The 27,112-nt window shown below is 39.5% G+C and overlaps 1 protein-coding gene across 2 annotated transcripts; it reads left to right on the plus strand.

The window, feature by feature from the left end:
- Nucleotides 1-14,358: 14,358 nt before the first annotated feature.
- On the plus strand, nucleotides 14,359-23,323 carry LOC145458628 (L-rhamnose-binding lectin CSL3-like). Of its 2 annotated transcripts, none has more exons than XM_080337057.1 (7): nucleotides 14,359-14,515; nucleotides 16,010-16,118; nucleotides 17,128-17,315; nucleotides 18,700-18,808; nucleotides 19,237-19,424; nucleotides 22,429-22,534; nucleotides 23,035-23,323. In XM_080337057.1, the coding sequence occupies exons 1-7, from the start codon at nucleotides 14,449-14,451 to the stop codon at nucleotides 23,207-23,209; spliced, it is 942 nt and encodes a 313-aa protein (XP_080193183.1). In that variant the 5' UTR covers nucleotides 14,359-14,448; the 3' UTR covers nucleotides 23,210-23,323. The 2 variants fall into 2 exon arrangements, with proteins under 2 accessions (XP_080193183.1, XP_080193191.1); XM_080337065.1 differs by having other exon boundaries at nucleotides 14,399-14,515; nucleotides 16,013-16,118.
- The last annotated feature ends 3,789 nt before the right edge of the window (nucleotides 23,324-27,112 follow it).

Here is a 27,112-nt window from a genome sequence, read left to right on the forward strand (position 1 = left end):
AAAAGCCAACGGAAGTGGGCCATATTACAAGAAGGTAGCTCGAGAAACATAAAAAGTGATATCGGCCAAGTTGTAAATGACTATAGTAGTAAAACATCACAAACAGCAACATCAATAACTGCTCTTCATTGGGATATGGGTAGATACATCGAATTTGGATCTCACTCAAATATTAAAAGATCATGCTTTCCAATAGTCCCCATGAAAATGGCGAATGGAATTGGGGTAAACGTAAACATATGTGTTAGCTAAAGCACGAGTCACTAAAATTGGTGGTATAGCATTTCCAAATGACGTCCCGCAATTCATCATCAAATATTATGGTGTTACACACATATGCAGTGCAGTGCTTTTCAACCTTTTTGGGCTCCATTCGCACCTTTTTTAAAAAAGAAATTCCATTCGCACCAACCAGCCGGAATTTATTAAACAAAATGAAAATGAAGAAACTTATCACTTTTGTATTCGAAGAGCTTCTTGGAACTACAGAGCGTATCGTATTATTTATTATCAAGTACCAAAATCACTCAGTCGAAAAAGCACAGGTATAGCATTCCCGTTGTTCTCAAGGTGTTCGTTGTTTCCAGGGGTACCGAGCAATGATTTCCGTCGAAGCTTAAAGGGCGAATCCAAGAACAATATTCACTCGCACCAATATCAATTTTTCACTAAGTCGAAATGTTACGTCATCGCGATGTAAATGTGTTCGCATTTAGAACGCACAAAATAGTGAAGCTGCACTAGCACCTTTAATTCATTTTCTGACATCATTCGAAAAGATGCTTCACCGTAGTAAGGTATGTTAGCCGATGGCATGGTACGGTGGGCGGTAAACTCAGGAATGCATTGCTATATAAACCCACACAATCCGAGTATTGCATGGTACGGTGGGCGTTAAACTCAGGAATACATTGCCATACAAACCCACACAATCCGAGTAATTGATGACGGTTATTTATGGATTGGCTTAGGCTTTATTCCCTTCTTATCTATGCAGTACACAAATCAACATATCTTTCAAGAACAATTTGCGGTATCTTTGTGTTGGCTTTGACAACAAAGCCAACACTTACACCTTCTTGAATAATTACAACTTGAATAAGATTCAGGATTAACATACAGTTATATCGGCCCGGGTTGCCAACTGCGGGATGGCTCTTAGGGCAATCGTACAACATTGGCGAACTGACTGAAATAATGCCAAATTATCTTTATTATCACAAATATCCTTGGACATGAAGAGTACTAAGTTTCAACAGTCTAATTAAGCATAAATTAGGCTGCAGAAGGAACATCGTAACAGCCACGTCTTGATGGATTAGATTTTGTTCTGCAGAGGGTGCTCAAGCTAAATCGGTAGAGTTCGGAATATTACAAAGTTTGTAGCACAAAGGCGGTGCGAATACGAACTAGGCAAACTTTTCCTATGGATCAGCAAGCTTAGTTACATCACCAATTAGTTATATATAGGACTATGCCTCCACGATCTATAGCAGGGGCGGGCAACTTCTCCGGTCGGAGGGCCGGATATGGGAAATGAAGCACTTGGCGGGCCGGATTACATGGTATATACATTATTCGCATTTATCCACTTGCATTAGGAATAAATCGTATTTAATGAGACCATTAAGTTTAAAGCATGGACTGGACACCAGTCCAGAACAGAAACCTGTTTAATGAGTTTATTACCAGTAGCTGTTGAAGTCAATCGAACATCTGTGGCGGATCAGAGTTGTCAACAAGTTCTTTGGACGCTGGCTGCATGTTGTACGTAGAAACCCTTAGTGAAGACTGCACGCTAACATCAGTTATATTTGAACGTGGCCTTGTCTCGTTAATGTTCACGGTCGAAAATATATATACTATATACCAGTGGTTCTCAACCTTTTTGAGCTCGCGGACCGGTAAAACTTCAAGAAATAGTCGGCGGACCGGTGGATCTTCAAAAATTGAATAAACCCGAAATGCAGTTGCGATAAAAGCATGCAACCATATTTTGCAAGAATGCTACTGGAGATTGACATTTTGAGGGTTTCATTTGTATTCATGACGGCGTTCATGAAATTCTGTGGTAGTGTGTCGAAGGGCGAAGGCCGTGCATTAACCGGCTACACCAGGGATTCTCAAGCTTTTTATGGTCGCGACCTCGAGACACCTAATTCCGATTTGAAAATGTTCCACGACCCCACCTCTCAATTTGGCGTGCTGACCACAAAAAATGGTGAGCACCCCGCCCAAACCTACGCCTGGTCAATATGGAAAGCTGACGACCATGTGCAGAGTAATAGCAATTATGCAATTTTGGACGTGTCAATCTCGTTCCCCGTCCAACACTATATACCAATATATCGTTGTTTTTGAACGATTTCTATCTATATCGAATCAAAGTAGTCGAGTACTGCTCCCTGAAATTTTGCGTCGCGTGAAATGCAGACAACAATCTATAAGTTTCCCGACCGCGCTCAGCGTGTTTGGTTGTTCTGTTAACTCCGTGTTTCTTACACTTATGGGAAAACTTCACGAAACGGTCCCTTAGCAATCTTTGGTATGACTCACGGTCCCTTACTCAATTAACACAAAACACCCCAAAACGGTGGTCTTGGTCGTCATAGGGCGATCAACTTAATTCCCGGGAAAGAATCCTTCAGACCCCTCTTACCGCTTCCAGTAATTTCAACACTACCCTTTATACACCCAATTCATAAACGGTATTACTACGCGATTCACGAACGAGCCGAATTAGCAAACAGCATATGTGAAACTTGTTTTTTTCGGCTTAGTATAAGCACCAACCAGTGTTATGAAAATCAGTGTACAGCTAGTTTCTTGTCGCGTGAATCGCGAAATTTTTTAAGGAGTAAATTTTGTAAATATTAGGCTACAGTAATTCATTTGTTGAAGCATGTTGTTATCTCGTGAACCCAGGTAATGATTGTAGCTACTCGAGTAATATAGGAGTCGCTCACACGCAACAGACTAAAATAAAGGAAAAATATTCATTTTTCAAGTCGCATTTTAACACTGGGATAATTATTTTCCTTCGCTGGTAGCATTTGTACCGCGCGCGGCTTAGATTAGGACTATTAGGTGTCGACTATTTCCGTGCCTGAACATATCAATATCGAAGGTTCCGGCCAACATGCCGCCAGTGATCTTTTTGCCAGCGCACTTTCGTGAAGTCGCGCGTTGGCCAAACCGCTTTATGTCTTGGTGTGTCCTGGCGCGGAATCGTTCAGCGCCGAAATGCCGACAATGCAGAAGCTCTTTACGCGCCCCTTGATTAAAGTATTTCAGCGGCCTTAAATGATGCTCGCATAATTGCAAATGCAGGAATATTCTTTATATTTCAATTCTTCAAATTTATGCGTATTTTGTTCCTGGGTGGGCATACGCGCCATAAAATCGAGAAATGCATAGTGACACTAAAGCGCGCGTGGCGAGACTAAAATTTAAAATTGAATAATTTTGCACCAAAATATTCCACTTTAAGTTGATTAATCACCATCGAGTTTGATTTAACAATAATTTTCCTGAATTTTGTTATATTCCAAGAATTAGTTATTTCTAGATAGTTTGAATTTATCGGAACGTGCTTCGCGGTCCAAATAATTGTCTGACGGACCCCAAATGAACCTCGGAACCCGGTTTAAGAACCACTATGTTAACTCATAGCGCTATCGGTCGCTTGTAGTTTTCCAGGAAGGAAAATTACCATCCCATTGATTTCTAGGCTCACGACATTGTAATTTTAATAGAGGTGGCCAGACACCAACCTTATGTTATAGTGGGTGGCGCTTCAGCACGACGCTTCGACTGATCTGATGATACCTTGTTTGCCGAGTTCGCATTTTGCAGAGGTCATTTATAGTTTGCAAAATGAACTAAAATATTCAGAAATGAACTGCCGATAGCACCCGGTTCAATGGCATTCTTGTAATGGCCATTGCTATTCCATTTCTGTCTTCGCGACTCCGTAGAATAAGCTAACTGACCCGTCGGGGTCGCGACCGCTAGGTTGAGAACCCGTGGAATACACCATCTTGAATGTTATTCTTCTATTCGATAATATCGACAAAAGAAGCGTTTCGGAGTCGGGACAAACATCTTTGCTCATTCCCCACTTCCACCAGACGTACTACGAAATGCGTAGTACGAATAAAATGGGGACGTTTTTATTCAGTTTTAAATGTGATGCGTCGCGTCTTTTATCAATTAAGAAGCCTTCAAATTATTTTATTTTGCAATTGAAGTATAAAATTACAAAATGTCTGGCGGACCGGCAGAACAGTCGTCGCGGACCGGCGGTTGAGAACCACTGCTATATACTATACACCCGATCAGAGCAACTAGTTTCATGTCCATCTATCCCAGGTTGGCACTCTTGGATTCCTTTTGTGACGCATAAAATTTGTCAATACTTTTAGATTAAAGAGCTTCTTGAGGGTACAGAACTTCAACATACAATTCAATAGCATATTCATATTGAAATGTACCCGAATATTTTCGGCTGACACTCGTCAGGGGTAATCGTCAGCAACTAGTAGAGAATTGGAAAGAACATTGTATATCAACAATCGTATCACAGAATATGACATCATCTACTTGGAATGTTATCCCAAATAAGAGAGCGTTCAATGTATTATTTTAAGATGGTAGACGAGCTCTTTTTCTAGACAAAGCTTGGGCTGATGTATTTTGATAAAGGTCCGCTCCAAGGCACACAGATGAAAGTGTGAGCGGCCCCTTCCGATGACGCCAAGATTATTGTCTCGATTATTTTTTGCACAAGAGGGACTATCCAACAAATGTTTGCCAATGGCGGAGTTTCTGGCCTTTGATCGCTGAGCATCAAGCTTGAGCGGATGAGTCATGGGCGAGCTTTTCACCAAGCGTGATGCACGTTTACTACCATTGTTTACATACAATGTTCTTTCCTATTCTCTACTAGTTGCTGACGATTACCCCTGACGAGTGTCAGCCGAAAATATTCGGGCTCATTTCAATATGAATATACTATCCAATTGTAGTTTCATATTATAATTTCACTTTCACGGTAGAAACTCTCTGCGGGCCGTATGTTGCCGCTTCTGATCTAGGCTACTCGACGTGAGATCATCAGTCCAACAACAGGAAAGCGTGTCAAAGCCTAAATGGTGCAGTTCATTTTACAAACACGCCATTGCAATGGTCGGTAGATAAACTGCCCTGCGACTTATTAATTCGATGTAATGCAAGATAAAGTTTATAGGACGCCGTGGTCGTACATGTAGGCAGGCAATGCGGTAAAAATGGTTCATTGTTGCGTTATAAATAAATTGCAGGCGCGCTATACTGCAGTAATTGGCACTGATCGCATGAAACGTAGGAGAGTTATGCATTCAGCCTAATTGTATGCACAATATCTGATATCAAGCGATTGAACAGTTACTGAATATTGTAGTGTTGTGTAATAGGCACATTCAGGATTAAAGCACTACAGTATTTCTTCAAATATTGCGGTAAGCCAGAGGTCTCAAACACGCGGCCCACGAGAATATTTTGTGCGACCTGCGACGGATTTAAATTGCAAGTATTCTACAATGTATTCATGTGTCATATATCTTTTTAGATATAAGAACTTTAAGTTCACCCTAAAACTACTATAAAAATCACTCTCAACATACTTCACTATCACATCACTTTTAAAATCTACCATGCGGTAGAAGATCAGCTATTACGTCACATCTCTAGTTCATGATGATAAAACACGATCCGTCGAAGATTCGTGATGGAAAGTTGTGATATGGTTTGTAAAATTACTCGATTTCAGATTGACTGGGTGATTAAAGAAAAATCGCTTTAGTTGAGTCGTGTCAAACGTTGAAATCAGAGAAGGGCTTGCGACTCGGAACGGTGACTTGGTAATCCTACGGGCGAAACAATCTATAAAACTGTCACGGGGAATAGTAATATATCAAAAGGCCGTAGCTTGCGTTGTCTAGAATATATAGCTATATAATCAGGTCAGTATTGCAACCATTGGCATTCTGTGACCGCCGTGACGCATAGTTGGTTACATGCTGGGCGTTATTTGTTCTCTTTATCCATTTTATTATCAGTGGCGAGTAAGGTACGCTCCACAGCTGTAACACCAATGAATTGTTCGGCGCTTGGACATTTCTATACAAGGGGTTCTTGACCAGGTCCTTATAGAGATAGACCACTTAGGGGTACGAAGCACAACACTAGGGTAGGAGATTAATTGTGGAATTAGGCCTATCTGTTGTGGAATATTTTCGTGACCAATTTATTCAACTATGGAAAATAGTCTTCGCGCTACGCGCGATTTTATGTGAATGGGTTTCTGATTTTAATATTAGTACCATCAGAAATTGTGTTGAAATGGGACAGGGGGCTACGAGAAATCTTATAGGAAGCACAAGGGATATGGTCGGTAAAGAGGTTAAGAGAGAATGCCATTACTATAGCTCAATAATATTTATAGTTAAGTTATTATTGATATGTTCCAATAAATCGAAGGTAAAATCTAAAACTGATTTAATTTGACTTTGGCAATGTCAGTAAAATTAGAAATAGCCCACTTCTCGCGAGTATATCAAAACCCGGATTAGGCTACACCGCTCAAATCCTCTAATATCAGATTAATCTTCAGTAGATTTCAATATATCCTACATAAAATAGCGGAACGTCAAAGGTCCTCTAGCTGCAATATTATAATCCGACAGTTTTACGATGACGTGATGCATCCTCTTTCATGATGTCTATAACTCATTATTTCAACAAATTATACCCGCCAACAAAACAATATTTTTCAAATATTTGAAAATATGATTTTTTTCGTGTCAAGCGTGAATAGTACAATAGTGAATTACATTTTCACAATGTTTGTGGAATGCCTGTCTGCTAGGTCCTGTCAAATAAGGCCTACTTGGAAATTGTACATTGAACATCCCCATCATTGATGCCGCGGCCCGCGGCGTCATCAAAACTAGGAAATTTATCCGCGAGTTCAAAACCTCTGCTGTAAGCCATGCAGGAAAGGCTGAAACGATATTTACAAATCAAAATGCTTTCACGGACCCGTACGTTTACGCTGCGGCAGTGGCTGAAATAGGGCGTCCTGTCAAGTTTGAATAAATGAACGATGATGCTAATTTTCTTCAAAAGCATTAGCCAAAAAAATCTATCATTCAGTTATACTAGATCAGGGGTTCTCAGCCTTGTTGTCGATGTGGACCGCTTTTGGACCGTTAAGGACCCCGCCGACTCCACACGTTTTAGTTAAAATTTAGCTGAATTATCGTATAACCGCTATCTGTCCTGTTATTGGTATTGACTGTAGGATAGTGATTAACACTATAACCAGCCACAAGTTGACCTTTTTTGTAAATTACACCATACGATATGCAGAAATTCGGTACTTTTACTATATCAAAGCAATTTCTTAAATTTAGAAATAGAATTTCGATTTCCGACGACTGTTCATTCATTGACAGTGACTGTCAACTTCGACTCTAAGATGTTTTGCAAACATTTCGATTTCATCCTGATTGACCTCACCACTCCAACTTTTTTTTATTAATTTGTCCGCAAACGCCAACAAAATATCTCTAAAGAAAAATATGTTTGTAAGCTATTGGCAATTAAAATGAGTTCGCACAGTAGGAAATTTCATCTCAGACGTCTATTCTGTTGATGTGATTCGTGAATTTCCGCAGTTATGAAGCGAAACTGTCTCATAGTTTCCCTATTTCAGATAAACACATATTTTTACATATAAATACATATTTTCACTACACGGATCATCTCTGTTTCATCGTCATCCCTCATTTTGTGTTAAAACGAATAAAGCACTGCTTATGTCTACGTAACGAAACGATATAAATAGCGAGACTGTGTCCGAATTAAGCGGAGAATTGTTCCAATTAGTCGGTGTTTTTTTAATGTGCCATTATAGAGGATGCAGGATGAAGTGCTAACTCTCAAAACTGTGTTATGTATTCATCCGCTTCATCGATAGTAACTTGTTATTTTTTCTTCAAAAAGCGTTATTATGAAGAGTTTATATGACATTCATCATTCAAAAGCATCATATGATGTGTACGAAACATCAAAACACATATAGATTACAGTATATTACGTGCATAGTTCGGCGAATAGTTGGCAGACGCAAATGCCTTCAGAATGGTCACGCTCGACTTAGGCGACTCGCTGTGGTATTGTGACGCATCAAACGCAGTGGTATCGGGTTAGTAAATATTCAATCCACAACCCTATTTACGGTTATCCCCTTTCGTTGTAGGTTATTCATGGGACTTGCTGCACGCTCATCATTTGATGAAAAATGTTAGGCGACTAAATAGGATACATAAATTCATCTCTGTCCTTAGAAGGTCATAAAGCGCTACCTACAATCCATTCGTGTTTGATGTTATTATCGTCAGCTATCGCCATCGACACGTCGTCTCTGAGGAAATTCCTCGACCCTATCGCCCGCTTTCAACAGTACGCGAATGACTAAAATTACTATTAGGGTAGTGCAAACGTTGTCAGCAGTTCAAACCCCTAGTAAATCACAGATCGTCTACCAGCCCTGACTCTTCTAATTCGTAAATACTAGTCAGCGCCCGAGATTACTGACCACAATCTCATTTTCCGACCACGCCCTTCGTCGAATGCCACCTCTGGATGAGTTACTATTTGGCAATTAAGAATTTAGAGTCAAAGTACAAATATAACATTTTTCTCACATAATTATTTAAAACGATGATAAACAAGAAACAGCGGTAACTCTTTTTAGTCACACCAACCCAGAAGGCCAGAACCCATTGACACGTAATTCTAATAAGACACCCAATTGTATGAAATGTTGCAGCTTGGTCACTATCCCGAGCGGTGTGTGGCTAAAATCGTCGTGTTGTTTTGGTAATTTCGATGGCAGGTTTTTCGAATTCGTCTTCTCGCAGCCACAGCCGAAATACTGCGTGCTTATGTCATAATCCCGACTTACATTAACCCGTGTTATATCGACTTTATTATCAATATAGATTACGCCAGGGATCGGCTACCTCAGGCACGCGTGCCTAAAGTGGCACGTATGATGATATTTCATGGCACTCTAAATGATTTGATGTGCATAATCATGTTTCTTGCGAAAAGTGAAACAAAAATTTTCAAAATGGAAAAAGCTCGAAAGTGAATCCAAATTATTTGGTAAATCAACATGAATTCGGTTCTTTTGGGACAGATTTCATTTTTTTGTCAAAAAAAAATTGAGTAGTTCTAGTTCTAGTTCTAGTTGCGCTCCTGAAAATCCAGTAGTTTGTACAAGTCTGCAGAATGCATGGTGTTTTCTCTCCTTCTCACCCCTTACATACTACGGCCTCCGAACTTTGAAGAAGGATCTGACTTCGTATTTATCTTTACATCGAGACCGAAAATAGCTACATCCGGAAATTGCACAATTATTGGCCGCATTTTTATGTACTTATTGTCTGTATGCGAGATTCGTTATACGTAAATTGCTCCAACTGCAGTTCAGAATTTGTCATTTTGGCGAGTCCCATTATGTGAATGTAGTTATTCTACCAATAAAACTATGACAGGATGCGGTACCGCAAACTCGTTATTACCTTGACTCCCCTGCCATAGATAGTACAAAAGAGGTGGTCTGCTGTAACAAATATTACATGGCAAATCCCTAATTAACAACCAACGCCAACTTTCAGCACCTATATTCGCTAAAAACTAACATCTTGATCGCCAAACAATCTCTGCAGACCTGACGTAAACAATAAATAAGGTAGTGTAGCGAGTCGCCGAAGTCAAGCGTGACCATTCTGAACAGCGAACAATGGGTTTGCACTCCAACCTACTTCCTCTAGAGTGCCATTTTAACTTTGATTTCTTTTGGAAGCATTTTGGTCGAATAAAGCGATTGTCCGGATTATCAGGAGTCCGAATTAAGTGGATACGACTGTTGTTGTTGTTGTATTCATGGTGTTTGTCGACTACTATGGTCATTTTCGCCAGGCCAATTTTCTTCATTTTTATTTCGTAGATGCCAAATTGCCGACTTACCAGGGTTGTAACCAAGTCACAAAGCTCCGAGTCACAAGTCATTCTCACTTTTACGGTTTTGACTCGAGTCAAGTCGAGTCATTTTCAATTCACCACTGAGTCAAGTCCGAGTCCAAGTCATCGAGCAGAGGTTCGAGTCCGAGTCATGGTATTATGACTCGAGTCCGAGTTCAAGTCATTGTGTTGACTGCTCAGTTTCCAGTTAAAGTCTTGTTAAAGCCACTCTTATAACTCTGTTTGGTGATATCGAATGGTTCACATTTATAATATACTAATTTTCCTAACTTTTAACAGTTTCTGGTCGCATTTTCAAGTACTAGTACCAATGGTCGTAATCCCAACAGAGTGGTTACTTTACAGTTCTTCGAAATTACAATGAAATTTCGGTCTTGGCCGGCTAAATCTCGAGTCATATGACTTGGTTCGAGTCATGCGCAATGACTCGAGTCCACGTCGAGGCAATACACATATTGACTCGAGTCGAGTCGAGTCATTTCCTTATTTTGAGAAAATGACTCGAGTCAAGTCGAGACATCAAAAAATCGTGACTCGAGTCTGACTCGAGTCGAGTCATTACAACCCTGCGACTTACTGTAGCACGGCCCACTCTACAAGACACCGCTTACGCGGATGAGATAGCGGTCGGACTCGAACCCGCAACCCATTGGTGTTGCAGCTGTTGATTATACTACTACGCTATCACGCCACTGGATACGACTGTATTTAGTCGCAAATCAAGCAAGACCTCTCGGGGTGAAGTCTATCGAATGATGTAATCGAAAGCAGTGCCTGAGGCGAGGGAAAGATTTATTCAAGAGTTTATGCTAACGCTTTGGATAACGCTTATTCATGATGCTACCGAGATATTGTAGTCAATAGATATGAATACCATAATTCCTGTGCCTAAGGCGATTATGGAATTCCTTCGTTGTAATTTTGAGATTATGTAATTGAAATAGGTAAGTGCTGTTGCAGAAACATAACATGTGACACTACATTTATGCAAATATGCCCCATAGTATTGATAGAGACGGAAAAGTGCCATGCGGGATCAATTGTAACCCGGGTTCCTAGGCCTGCAAAGGAAATCCGCAATACAGCCATGTGGTCTCAAACTCCGTGTTTGGTGATTCCAGAATCTTGAACGCGAATGTTAGTCTAAAGATGACATTCAAGTTTTGCGATTGGCCGCTCTAGCGCGATCGGTGTATTGAGAAGCTGTGTCGTAAAAGATGTGGCGGAAGTATTAATTGAGATAGTCTCTGAAAAGTAATACTATCCGTTCCAAAACATGATGTAACCCCTCTTACTCGATAGATAAAAATTATTAGTAGAAATGAAGAGTTTGTTGCAGGTACAGAACTTCAGTGTATAATTGAATACAATGGTATATTCATATTGAAATGAACCCGAAAATTTTCGGCTGACACTCGTCAGCGGTAAACGACAGATACTAGTAGATAATTGGTAATAACATTGTACATCAACAATCATATCACTAAATAGGACATCACCAGCTGGGAGTTTCGAACAATCCGGGCGAAGAGATCGCATAGGCTCTATATACTATTTTAGATGGTAGACGAGCTCTCTTTGTTTGCACGGACTTTTTTGGCGCATTTCGATTAAAGTCTATACCAGTGGTTCTCAAAGGGTGGGCCATGGCCCACTGGTGGGCTACAGGAGCATTTGAGGTGGGCCACAAAGCTATTTGGAAGATTTTAGAATTAATGTAAGTTTAGTTATATCTGTTATATTAATCACTAAAAATATATTCATATAATCTAATTATACGTAGGCTACGTAAAGCTTTTCACCCGACTCTGATGAGACGTAGTGGCACGCATGGAGTCAGCATGTACATTGTACACGTCGAAAACGGGAGGGAGAAACGGCGGCTTTTCCACTGGCTATGACAACCTACGGCTAACAGCAACCAAAATAATTTCGAGTGTATAATAACTGGAAGGTAATGCTGACGTAACCAAGTATTCCGGTTGGGTCATATGTCGTATATGCCGTTGAAAGGGGTGTGCAATAAACTAGGAATGAAGTGTAATTGCGATATAGATATACTGTACCTAGGCAAGTCGTATTATTGTAAGATAAAAATAACCATAATCGCAAATTATTAGCAACTTCTGGTGAAGATTTAGCTGAGTGCATTAATCTCTGGAGTCGGTTTAAAATGTTCGCCCGGAAATCATTGTACATAACGTAAAAGTCTCATGAATTGATTGTATCGTTGGATTGAATATTCTGACATCGCAACTTCAGTTGGTATGGTACAAGACATAGCCTACAATTAGCATTATACAGCATGCATAATAAATAAATATTTCTCCACTTCTCTGTTGTACCCCATTGACCAATGAAGTTTTTGTAGCCGACCCAGAATGATTATATTATTCCCCACAATAGTGGAACTAAAATCCCAATCACACAGCGGATGAGTGGATTTGATCATTGTGTTTCGCGACGCGAATGGAGCAACAGACGATCATAATATAGGCCGAGTTTTAGCCTATGATCTACCAGGGCCGTAACTGCCGCACCCAAACCACCAATTGTGGGAGCTCGATGGGGCCCAAGATTATTTCGTTAGTCGTTTGTTGGCGGATATTTAAAATACATGAAAATTTTTGTCGCGCTTCGCGTGATTTCATGGGCCGAAAGGTCTACCTTTAAATATCATCAGTAAAATAAGAGAAAAATGCGCGTCGATTATCACGCATTGAACAGGATTATGACTCCAGGATTAGAGGTGGGCCACAGCACATTTTCAAATCGGAAAATGGGCCACGGCCAAGAAAGGGCTGAGAACCCCTGGTCTATACCAAGGCCCCCAATGGAAGTGTGAATGGACTTTTCCAACAACGCGAAATATGTCGTGTCGATAATTTTTCGCACAATCATGGTTTTCTGACAACCATTTGTCAGTGGCAGAATTCATGGCTTTTGCCTGGTGTGAATCAAACTCGGGGATGAGATTTGTTAGAAAACGTGAAAAGCGCTCGAATTAAAGCTCACGATTGACTCATCTAATATTAACGAAGTCAAGAGCTATTATAGCGCTGCTTTTAATTACTATAGTATTTTACCACACATTACAACAATAAAAACACTCAATAATATCAAATACTATGGACAAATATTCGGTTTTAGACTCAGCATATTCACTTGGAGTATACAATAAAGCATGAGGACGTATAAGTCAGGGTTGTGCAACCGTCTGCCTGTCAAGAGCATCGTTTACGACCAATTGTCGGAATGTTGATTTTGGTTGATGTGCAGTAGGGCTGTTCAAAAATAACATTTTCTTCCGGATTACGGCGATTCACTAATTAAATTGTTAGGTTGCCTGAAAAAACGCTGTTAAACAAATTTGGCCAAATTCCAACAAGTAAAAGCGGCCGGAGAGCCAATTTAAATGTTTGAATTCATTATAAAAAAAATTCTAATTTTACTGTCAACCCGTCAAGTTGTTAAGTTGCCTACATGAACGACGCATAACAATGCCTGCTCACTTTCAACCAGCAGACGCGAAATTATTACAGCTGAAACTTTTGAATATGCAAAATAGCCTGGACGGCGGTTAATCCTAGAATTATTGATGTTAAACACAAATGACTTCGCTTCCATGGGTTGAAATTCCGTCAAATTTGTTTTGCATTGTTTTTTGTAGATAATTCCACGATTTTATTTGGTTGAGTGTAAAATTAGAAATTTTATTTTTTTATAATGAATTCCTAAATTTAAATTGGATCGGCGGCCGCGTCTACTGGTTGGAATTGAGTCAAATATTTTTTGCAGCTTTTCTTAGGTAATGTAGCAATTTAATCAGTGAAACCCGGGATCCGAAAAAAAGTTATATTTTTAACAATCCTAATGTGCAGTCGACAAAACGTCATGCATATCATTGCGTCTAATAAAACAGGAATTTAAGACATTATTTAATTGATTCATTAAAGATTTTTGATGATAATATATACTAGGTTGCATATGTCGTCATGCTACTCATAAAATTAAAAGTATGTTGGTACTCGAGTGGATTTTCGGATTAATTTATCTATTCAGTCGTACGTCACTGAAGACAACTGGAAGTGAAATCTATCCCGTGATGTAATCAATACCAGAGGTATAATTCATGTGCACGGTGGGCGTGATACCCTTAAAACTAAAATTTCCCCATCATTTTTACGCATCACCCTTAATCATGATTTGATCCATATATTTGAGTGAATCAATGGCGATGCAACTATTTCCCGACCCGGGGCAATCATAAAACACATCTGAGAGAGTATATAAACTTATGTGCATTGCGATTTTGCAATTGTGTCATTGTCATAGGAGAGCGTCGGTGCAAAAATGAAGTTGATTCTGTTGGTCGGATTGTTTGTGTTCTCTGCACAGTCGCAGTTCCCTTCAGCTGCAGGTAAGTTTGATGTAAGATAGTAGGCACATTAAAGTGAATAATGAAGTTAACTGCTTCAAAAATTCTGTGTGAGTTCAAGGACAATATAGCACTCGGGTGGGCGAACTACGGCCCGTAGGTCGCATGCGACCCGCAACACCATTATGTACGGCCCGCAAAAGGCTCGGTAAACGTATTTGAATATTTACAACATGCGTAGTGAAAATCTAATCACTGCAGGGACTCGATTGAACTTTTTATGAATATATTTCACCAAGATAAATATATGTTACATTCTTTCTAAAGTATATTTTTACATCATTCCTGGGCGATGGCCCAGCCTCCTCGAGGCCCACGCATTTAACAAGGCGTCAACTGCTAAACATCACAAAAAGTCAAAACGGGAATGACTATTGGATCACAAGTGTGATTTAACATTGGTTACTCCAGCAAGCTAACTACTTTTACTGCTGTACTTGGAAAAACCGATTCGCGCGTGTGTTAGGTAGATTCGTTCTCTGTATGTGCAAAAGCATTTACATATATAAAATCGATATATTTTAGCGGGAGCGTATTTGATGCAAACATGATTATGAAGCTGTCAGCATTGTGCGTCCTGGAGTTGATCCAAAAGTAGAATCAGCAAATCTATAAACAGATCACACTGTTCACAGATTCAACTCGCCATCATGTTCGAAGAATCGGGACAACCGACTCTCATCCCTGTATAGTTTTGAAAATTGGTTATTGAGGTTGACCAGCTTGTGAAACCTCGCAAATGTTTCTGGCGCGTGCATGATATCATCAAACCAATGGTTGATTTTTTTGAATAAACATCTATAATATTTCAATATCCTCAATAGATAATCAAATATCAATATTGCGTTTTGGTTTATAATTCCACTTTTATATAGTTCGACCCGCGAATAGATGAAAATATTGAATGTGGTCGTCAGGGGAGAAGTTTATCCAGCCCTGGAATAGCATATATTTCAGATTCCACACCGTGTCTCACAATGAGAATACCTGGATCTAGATAAAGTAGCCCATAGTCAAGCAGGACAGAATATACGTTTTTTGTTTAGTGACTTTTATTGCAAATATCAGCGAGTCGATGTCATGATTGATTTGCAAAGGCAAGGGACCTTATCAAATCATCTCCCTCGCTAAATTAGCTTCGTCAACACGAAGAGATGACTATCTGGAGGGTGGGTAATCGTTACAGTGACATTCCACGAACTATGGTGCACATGTGAACAATAAATCGGTTTAGTTCCATCAAAAGAACAGTGATTGTGGGGGGTCACCAGTCCAACATGCGGCCTCCACAATCTTTCAGTGAAAAGCTGGCAAAAGTACCTCTTTTTAAAAATAAGTTGTGGTATCTCATAACCTGCCTATGTTCGATATTTTATTTTAAACAATCATGAATTTTCGTCATTGTATGTCCTATATTTAATGTTGTGTAGGTCTCAGGTTCTCATAAATATCACATACCGTTTACCATTCTTTTAGCAGGAAGTGTAACAATCTGCGAGCATGGAACGATGAAAATATCTTGTGATAAATCTACGGAGATCCACATAACAGATGCAAGCTACGGAAGACAGGACGGTGCCGAAACGTATGATGCCTTGTTTGTTATATATTCTCACGGGATAGAACGACGGGCTAATCTACTGCATAATTATTCTCCAAAAGCGAACAATTATTCGATGACATCGTCCGCGTTACATATATTGTCGTTTTAATGATTTGGTCTTTAGATCTTAAACTCTATTCGCTATTTCCTATATGATTCGTCAACGCAATGCTGTTATTCTCCAATAGTAACAAAGCAAATGGTGTTCAAGTTACTGCTGATACAATAGCCGTCCATTTCCAGACATATTGATCTTCATGTTTGACGACGCATGCGGAACAGAGACTTTATCTTGAAATATCCGATCACAACATGCTGAATTATAATTCTATCAACATAGGTCACTTGAGTAAGTAGCGCTGATAGCCAAAGCCTACCGGAGTACCCCAGAATAGTAGAAGCATACTTCGTTGCACATCACCTGTACAACTACCGCTAGCAACTCAGTCTTTAGCCTGACAGTATGCAAATCCATATTGATATTTTAATACGACGTAAGCAATCCGCAGTTCTCATACTCATTGTATGTATTTCAACCTGTGGAAGCGGAGTTATTGCCGTCGAAAAATTTGGATTTGAATAAAATAGTATTTACGGTGAGCACAACTATAATAAATAAACAAAGAATCGGTCACCGTAAATACTATTTTATTCAAATCCAAATTTTTCGACGGCAATAACTCCGCTTCCACTGGTTGGAATTGAACCAAATTTGGTGAGCATCGTTTCTATAGACAGCCTAACATTTTCATGGAGTGAACAGAAAATTTTCAAATTTTTATTATTTATTTTTATATAATAAATAGAAACTTTCTTCTCCTGTAGCAAAGCGGTTACTGGCTGGAATTGAACCAAATTTTGTGTTTAGGCTTAAATTAGGTAACCTAACAATTTTATCAAGTAGCCAGTACGATTTGAGAAAAAAAGTCATTTTTGAAGAGCCCTATTGTACATACATGAAAATTCACCTCGACACTTCTTTCAACTACAGATGCCCGCATCCATCGATCAGGCACAAGACGTACGATTGTCACGCTGAATCAAGTGAGCACGTGCTCATGGAGGCCTGCGAAGGAAAGTCGGCATGCCTTGTCGACGCCAAGAATGGTGTCTTTGGTGATCCGTGCCCCGGTATATTCAAGTATTTGCGGGTGTCATATCAATGCATTGAGCCAACGAGTAAGTACAAAATTACGAGTGATATATGCCTAATATGCGGTAACTGAACAGGCGAAAATGACCCGTGACGATGTTCTCTTACGTTTTCGGGTTAGTCAAGTGGATTTTGAAGACTTTGCACTATTTACTAAAGTGGTTACGTTTTGGTTAACTTCTGCTTTCACTTCAAGAGTATTTTAGGCTAATCTACTTGCGTTTAGTACAGGGGAAGGGAAATATACCGGGATTTTGAGCGGGAACCAGGACAGTTTCCAACCTGAGAAAGACGCCGAATAAACTGTATACTTGTTACTAGGATATACATATATTTGCGTGCGAATATTTCCGTCAATGAACTTTAACTTTATTGACGTTCACGTGAAGTCTCTGTCATAGGGGTTTGCAGGGACATGCATCCAGAATTCAAAGAACATGTTGACAACTTTGATCGACCACAGATGTTTCGTTGAAGTTACCACCTACTGAAGTACATTACGTTGATAAATTCATTAAATACTGCGACTGTATGCTTCAAACTTAAAGTTTATAATAAATACGATTTATTACTTGTATATGTGGATAAATACGCGATCAATGTACCAATTCAGGAATCCCATATCAGGCCCGCCAACTAGGAATGTTGCCACGCTTGCTTTAATACTTGGTATCTGGTAAAGTGTGGAAATAGTATTTCTGTTATGAGTATAGAAATGTCATAGATTTTACATATGGATAACGGTAATAGTAATTTTGCGAAACTGGTTTTGCAATTTCGAAAGTAGTCGTTTTGTTCACCCAATGAAAACATACGACCTATGCACTCAGTCTACTCCACGAAACTGCTTACCTAGCAGTTTTCATACGATCATATTCTACTTCCGCTTGAAGTAGGTTTGAAAGGTCTCGTAATTTGGTACCTCTACTTATAGCTGCGTAGAATCCACGTCTACTTGAGTAGAAACGCAAATTATTTTGACTACTTCTCTGCATTACACAACTATGGTGACATTAAAGATATCTGTTTTTTCTTCCATATCCCTGCCGATCAATAGGTTAAGTATGTCTCCTTGTAGTCCCCCTAGCCCAGGGGTCATCAATATGCGACCAGGGGGTGTATATCTAGGAACGTATGCACGAACAGATACTGTACGAAACGTTGGAGTTTTTTTAATATTGCAGTGTTGCTTTGATGACCATGCTATTTAAGATTTTAAACTCGTATAGGGCATACTCCAGCTGGCTGATCCATTTTTGTTACGATCAGATCTAGCCACATGGTGTGCCCAAGCCCATGATCGTCTCCGCTCCGCTGTGAGTTTTCCATTGCATTCCATTCCATTTAAATTATGCCTTTGTTAATAAACAATACATGGACCTAACGGACTGCTCTCTTATGTTTTCAAAGTAAAAAGCGAAACCGTTTGCGAACATAAGAGGATGAACATCGCTTGCGGAGATTACAAGAAAATTAAAATTGAAGGCGCCAGATACGGAAGAACAGATAATAGAGAAACGTATGTTGGCTACACTCTACCTTCACATGCTCACGGTACATTACTTCAAGACTTAAAAATTCGTGAAAATTGTCCTCGTCATTTCCACTGAATCAGTGGTTCCAAACCAGAGTTATTGGGCCGATGTCATCGGTTAGCAGAGTTAATGACATACAGCGACTCATACGGAATGAGTCATACTGATTCGCAGTGAATATTTGATACAGGCCTACTGTCTTTCCTTTTGAGTGTGTGTTTTAATGCTATTTTTTGCATTTATCACTGTCATTGGTGCATAGTTCGTTTCGTACGCTGGTATTCTATAGGAATTCCAAACAATTTGTATTTGGACTAGACAAAAATTAACGTATCGCCAAGGGGTAACCGTGTGGAAGCCATGAGTTCTCCATATTAGGGAAAATTAAGAAGTACAGCTTCGCATCCACCAGGTGTCCGCATCCCTCAGTCACGTCCAAGACGTATGATTGCCGCGCTGCGTCAAGTGATCGAGTGCTATTTGAGGCCTGCGAAGGGAAGTCCCGGTGCCATGTCGACGCGACGAATGGTGTGTTTGGTGATCCGTGTCCTGGCCTATTCAAGTATTTGCGGGTCGCATATCGATGCGTAGTGCCACCGCGTAAGTAAAGCACGGAATTCAGAGTGATTAATGCCTAATATGTGTATTATGCGGGTAGGTTAGCGGTGCTTAATGCATTGTCAAATGTATCGGGAGTTCGTCACAAATGTAACCAATTCAAATTTTATTAATAATGACTAGGGCAAGTTTTTGCAACTTTTGCAACTTTTGCAACTTTTTTTACAGCTTCCTGGATACTGAGATTCTATATCTTATGATGATTTAAGCAGTTTGGAGGGATTTTATATTGCAACTTTTTGCAACTTTTCTCTATTTTTCCTGACAATTTTTCGTCAAACTTTTATCAAATATTGTGTGAAATTGTAGAGGAGTGATCGAAAAAGATGCTATAAACTAATTCCAATATGGTTCTATTATCTTTGATTTGCATAACAAAGAGCTGGGCTACAGCTGCATCTCACTGTTATCTATGACACAATGGCTTGTAAGCAAGATGTTCAACTACCACTGCCAAGCACGACCGTGCCCGAAATATATATATAGATAGAGCGCTTTATCAATGTTGTCGTTTAAATTTGAAAACAGTGTCCCATTTCACGAACGCCCAGGCGAGACTGCCAAAAATTACATTTTCACCGTGTCACCTTTTCCGGACAATTGATTTTGTTAAGGTCGCCAAGAGTGAGTTTTTATGTGATGCCTTGGGTCACGTTTGCAGACCTGAGCGTTTGGGTTGTGTTATTCGACTTGTTTTAGAAAGAAGGTATTATCGCTATGCTGGTTGGCTTTAGAGGGAAATTATTCCCGCATTGCGTAATTTTCTTGCTGTGAGCCGGAAGATGTAGTTTTTGGCGGTCTCATCAGACCGTTAAATGGTGAAGTAACAAATTTGACAGATCTGCAGGAGCTAAGTTGTACAACGGAACCTTTCCAGTATCTCATACCCTAATAGTTCAACAAAAATTATGAATGCAACTTTTTACTGCAACTTTTGTTAAAATTAAATGCAACTTTCTCGCGATTTTAGTGCAACAAAAACTTGCCCTAATGATGACTATAGGGAAACATTTTGATTCTTGTCACCGATACTTGTATTTATTGGTATGGACATGTCTAATCTGGATGACATACAAACCAAGGAACGTCATTCGTGCATAAATCATCTATTGAAACAACAAGTTTGTAGATGATAAACTGGACCTTGACCTTTATATTGAAATCTGTGTAGGCAACGGTGTGTAATAATGATATAATATAAGGTGAAAAACAGAGTTGATCGGCCGAGATGTAGGGGAGATGTGGTACCGATGAATCAAAAATTGCAAAATGATCTCTGGCCCTCAAATCTTCAGCCGAGAATAGCGGATCATTTGCTGTCTCAACACTTCGATACAAGCTCTACCTATCGCGGACATTTATCTGAATATCCGCCTTTTCAAAAAATATTTATAAACGTTTAAAATTTGTTGCTCGAACGTGTCATCGGTCCCCACCCGGTGGGTCCAAAGGCACACGACCATGGGACCAATGGGTCATACGCTCAAAAACTCAAATTTGTTAACTTTTTTTGTTGTCTACTGTAATCTAAGCTACAGCAAGCCAATGAAGAATGTTTCGTCGCGACCTTCAAGAATAAAATAGATTATATCATCTCAATTGTTGGCATAAAATCATGTTTTGATTTACGCCTAAACTTACAAAATTAATGCCACATACATATAACCCGCAAATCGACATTTTGACTTTCAAATACGTCGTAGTAGCGATAAAACACCACATGTAACTATGATTTACAGCGTATATATATGTCGGCGAGTTTCTGTTGTTAAGTGATTAGTTGGTCCATCTATTTTACTTGATTTCGCTATGTTACCATGGGTCCCCCACCCCATAAATATTGTAATTGACTTGAAAATAGTCCACTCGATGATGGTTTTGATTCAAAAAATATGTGCCATTATATAACCTGATTCAAGCCCTATACTTCACATCAAAAATTATGACGGGTTTGTTAGTCTGAAAGGTGATATAGAAAAATGTAAATGTCGATCCAAATTTACTTTACACCCCCTAAAACGTAAATCATTCGTCACAGACCCCCTAACTCACGCAGGTCGAATTCTTTTGCATGTGAGGAAAGATTCTGTCAGCATGTAATTGTAGACAAATTAACGGAGTGTCATCATGGAATTATCATGGAGTATTTTTCAAGTATTTTCGGTCCCAGTGATCCATCGGTACCACATCTCCCCTACTATTACTCTTGGCATTTTTAAGTTCTCTCATCTGATTAGCTGATAAAAGTATGCAACCACTGGACCAAAAGTAGTTTCTGAAGGTGTATTTGTATCAGAAATCGACGGAACTACATTTACCTTTTATCTCTGCCGTTCCCCTCTCTTCCTCGTTTTTGTTCCCTTTTTCATTTCCTTACGTTCGTCTCTTTTATATCGATTCATTTTTATCTCTCTCAGAAGCATGATGTTTAGAAGTGCAACATCGAATAACTGGCATCATGTAGCTTCGCGCTCATGTTCACTACGGCACGAACAATATCATTATTATCGAATACTAATTCGTCTTTCGTTTTCGACTATTTCATTGGTCAGTTCATTGCCGTCTTAACTCCCACATATATTCAAGATCGGGTATATCGACTCCCCCTTGTGTTCCTTATGCTGCGTCCCCGATAATGTTTCGCATTTACTAATGAGATGTCGTAAATTTGAATTTCATCGCCGCTTTTTGATTAATCATTTTGTCAATGAAAACGTTGTTTTCTCTTTACAAAATCTGTTGACCCTCTATTGCTTAACGATACCAGTTGTGGAATTTATTCTCTCCTACGAATAGTTTCTCTAGATTTATCTATTTCCTTTTCTGAACGTTTCATTGAGTATATACTGAGCGTGGCGCAAATAACCATCATCGATTGAAAGCGGCACCTATTTTTTTTTCTTCGTATTAATAATCATAATAATGTTTACTACGAGTTCGAATCCGTAATGCGTTAGCATTCCTTACGTTCAAATTAATTCTACAGCAAAATCCAAGACCGTGTGTGAGCATCAAAGGATGGATATCCACTGTGGCGAGTCGAAGAAGATTATAATTGAAAGTGCAAGTTACGGCAGAAATGATGGAGAAACGTAGGTCCACTATTGCTTGCCCCGACTAATTGGCGTAGAATACTTAACTTGTCATTACTACTGATATCGAGAATCTAACAACTTCATATAATCGAGAGTATATTATCAAGTATTACGTAATTTTGTTGTATACTGCAACTTAATTATCATGATCATCAGTAATCATCATATGATACGATATCCCAATAATATAGTGGAAGAAATTACAAGTACTGAGGTGGATTATCTTGGATTGGAAGATTCGAACTTTGAGATAAATTGGAATATACCTATATAAACAATGTACTCGTCGAGTACAGAGTCTTATGAAGTATGAAAAGCGGCCCGTCTACTCATTTTAATCCATAGACCTATGATTTATGCTACTAATTCGATACCCTCTAATAACCGATATGATTAATTATATTCGTTTTTTTATTGAGCTAGTTTCAATGTTAACAACTGTAACTGCGTATTTGTATGCGATATAATTTAACAATGGCATGTTCATTCATCTACAGATGTCCCCATGTATCGATCAAGACCAACAACTGTCATGCCGAGTCTAGTGAACGCATGGTGTCTGATGCATGCGACGGAAAGTCGCAATGTCACCTCGCGGCTTCGAATTCCGTGTTCGGTGATCCGTGTGGCGGTACATTCAAGTACCTGCGAGTCAAACATCGGTGCTTCTGAAGCGCGGACGAAATTGATGGATATTACGAATCTTTGTGACTTAGTAATCACTTCGTAACATACGGTCTTTGACTATTATCTTGTTTCGAATAAAACTGTCGAAAAGCAAGACAATCTAATCGTCGAGTCATGAAATCGCTTCGGTTGAGGAGTCAGTCGTAGAACGGGGCTCGAACACGATGCCAGCATGCTATAGCTACTGCAAATGCATATGCCCTAAAAAAACGCTGTATGTGAGTTTTTCGATGCTAATCCTTGGATTATACTTGATCGGTGGATAATCCGAGAATTATCAATGAAAAACTCACATAACACCGCTTCTACTGGTCGGAATTGACTCAAATTTGCTTTACACCGTCTTTGAAGACAACTCAACAATTTCGTGGGGCTGGCAAAATAATTTGAAATTTATTTTTAAATTTTACCGAATAAATTAAAAATTTTAGTTGGATCTGCATAGTCTTATACTTGTTTGAATTGAACCAAATTTGGTGTGCAGCGTTTTTTAGGGTAACCCGACAATTTAATGACTGAATGGATGGAATCCGGGAAAAAAAGTTATTTTTGAACAGCCCTAATGCATATGCATAGATCATGTGTATGTATATCAGGAGTCGTTTTATATGCGGCAAAAACATCAAAGACAAAAATGAACTATGTCCTATTCCTATTCCTACCGCTACCTATATGAAATATGCCTGTCAAAATGATATACCGACACACCAACATATATCATTGATTCTGTATGGTATACTGTATATTTTGTTACCAGTCAATTTTATTCTGATAGCTTACCGTTTTTAATCAGTTGGAAAGCACCAGCGAGGGTCGAATTAGTCACTGATGGTACTAAAGTCTCCCGAAAAGCAGATGAGGTCAAAGAAGTCACCATTGTTACTCAAGTAGTCGAAACAATATTAATACTTCTTCTTTCTACTCAATTCGGCCTCTAGTAGAAACCGCGGCTTCAAAGGTATTTCTAATCTACTTCAAGCGGAAGTAGAAAAGGAAAGGTCCTCAAAGTACTCATGTTAGTAGTTATAACTAGTCTAATTGGTTTGTTTGTGGTTTTCAGTATGTTAGTCGACTACCATGGTCATTTACACCAGACCAATTTTTTCACTCTTATTCCTTAGCTGCCGACCTGTAGCACGACCCACTTCTAGGCTTCTGTAACACATCGCTTACACGGATGATATGGCGAGGAGGAGTCGAGAGGTCGCATACTTTTAGCTGTTATTGGGAGGTTACTATACTTACAAAATTGCAAGATGGATTTTTGCGAAAAATATATTGACATTGATATGACATTGAGCTAAACTGTAATCCAAACTAATTACTGCGTTTTGAAATCCAAAATGCAGAAAGTAAGTAGTTTTGCTAGAGAAACTGTTGAGTAGCCTACAAAACTTCTAGATATAGTCTGAAAAAGTATCTACCTGACTAACTTATAGTTCATGCAAGCTGAACTTGCCTTGGGACTGCAGAAAGTTTAAATTCTTCTGCGCAGACAGGGATGTCAAACTCACTTCGAGTCACGAGCTGGATTCACACCTTTCTATTCCTTGCGGTCCGGACGATTGTATTGATGCCAAAATGGTACGTTCAAATACATACCTTACTTTATCAGTTGGGCGTTAGTTATCAAGCCTCTACATCAGTGGTTCTCTTTTTTGGCTGACTCTCATTAGTAGCGAACGTCAGTGATAGGGTGAATCAAATTCCAAATATGAGAACTATTTTATCTGTATGACGTAATAATAACAGAAACAAACAACTAGTAGACGGGCAATATACCGTAATAACCAGGGCTTTGGAGCAGCCGCAAATTTGCATTGCTCCAGCTCCGACTCCGGAGCTTTTTTCTATCATACATTAGCTCCGGCTCCAGCTCCGGAGCCGCATTATCACCACTGCTCCGGATCCAGCTCCGGCTCCGGCTGTGAAAACTATCGAAGGTGTCTGTCTAAATCAAGGGTGGGCAACCCGCGGCCTGCGAGCCATATGTGGCCCGCGAGAAGGTTTTGAGTAGCCCGCGAGCTAATTTCCTATTATATTATCGAAATTCTGTTATATTATCGAAATTGAATTGCTCAGATTGTGAACTTGCAAGGCCAACCAAAAATATGATTAGTATGGCTGCGACACTTGGGATGTTGATGACTAAAATATCAGTTCCGACGCATTGGCAGACCCAGGGTCCAGTCACATTTTTAGTAAATCGTCGCACATTACAATAAACTAAAAAAGTAGTAAAATTTTTCTTCACACTTCGCGTGTTTAATTTTGACACGATTTCTTTCTCTGTAGCTTACCCCCACCTGAAAATAAAAAAATCCTGATTTAGCCGATTGAGTCTAACTATATTCGCCATTACGAGAGAAAGCCTTCTCGCGTTCACGCTCGCAGAAAGATCGTCGACGATGAAATATAGGCAAAAAATGATTGTCGTATGTTAGCGGAAATCTTCGATATGGATATGTCCAGATGCCGAATAGTCTTGAGCTGAGCACAGAAAGCGATATACAGTCTACCCACAATATACTCAAGTAATAATAATATTACCTTTGAAAATTTTACGCGCCTGGCGCGGCTAATGGGCAGCGCACTCGTTCGTCAATTTCATGTGGCCCTTTAGCCGAAAAGGTTGGCCATCCCTGGTCTATATAGATTACTAATTTACCCGTAGGTTTGTTATCTATGGTAATCTAGAGTCTGTCAGCCATCAGTAACATCGGATGCAGCAACAAAGACATGGGTGGCCTGTGACGTCATAATGAATACTTGGCAATTGTCGATAACATGACAATTGCACTAGAACGCACTTTATACACCATGCCATTGCTGTGTACAGCATTAAAATTCTGATGGGGCGCTTTAACACTGGCACTGCACTCGTTAACATTAAGCCATACAGCTCAATTCAATCTTTAAATGTGCGATTATATTATTCAACTGTAACTGTGGTAAGAGCAATATGGGCGGATATCACGACATCATTAATAGAAATTCGATTTATACCAAATTGTTCAAATGGCCAATGGTTTGACGTTCGGTACTGGTGCACTCGTTACCAGTCCATCCGGTGTCGATCAAGTTTATTGGAATATAACATTTTCCCGTTTAAACGAATCGGATAATCGAATTAAACACTGCGCCATGCACATTGCACCATGCCCATAACGAATTAAACTATGCAGTAAGCACATTGCACAATGCACATTTACAAATCACAGTGCACGATAATCCGGGAATACTAGAGTATCAAGCATACATCAAGAACGAATTGGAAATCGCGATTCAAATCAGTAATTTGCCTCCAACATAAAATACCATGGGGTCCTGATATCGCATTGAGTAGCTCGCACCGCTACAATTGTTTGCTGAGTGTAAAGGCGTTTTGGGCTACTCTTCTGCCATCCCCTATTCACGCTCGAAAATCCTCATTGGAGTGAATGACGATCATGCGCAGTAATGAATTCCAATTCGCATGTATAAATGCATACACAATGACACTGTCCAATGTCGCTGTCCGATTCAAGAACTATCACGAAAGAACGAGTATTTGCTCATCCGATTCCTAGCAACGATGAGATGGAATTTCTCGGCTCGTGCTCGTCATATTTACATGTGCAACGAAATCACGTTTTTATCCTGTCCCATTTCGAATAATACATAGTGATCATTATTTTCGAACCGTACAATTGGCCAACAAGGTTGTACTGGTGATGAAATTGCGGGTATGCCGAATACCCAGAATATTCATAGGCATATTTAGCATACCAAGGTTCAGCAGTCATGTAGGAAAATTTAGCATTGAAAATATGACTGTTCTGCTGTTAAATCCCAAGGAACACGGTTAGTCGGAAAAGGTAGCGTCAAAGAGGAAAATCTTAATTTCGC

This window comes from Botryllus schlosseri, chromosome 2, assembly GCF_051294905.1.
Source record: "Botryllus schlosseri isolate E-star chromosome 2, Bs_hap1, whole genome shotgun sequence".
Classification (NCBI taxonomy): domain Eukaryota; kingdom Metazoa; phylum Chordata; class Ascidiacea; order Stolidobranchia; family Styelidae; genus Botryllus; species Botryllus schlosseri.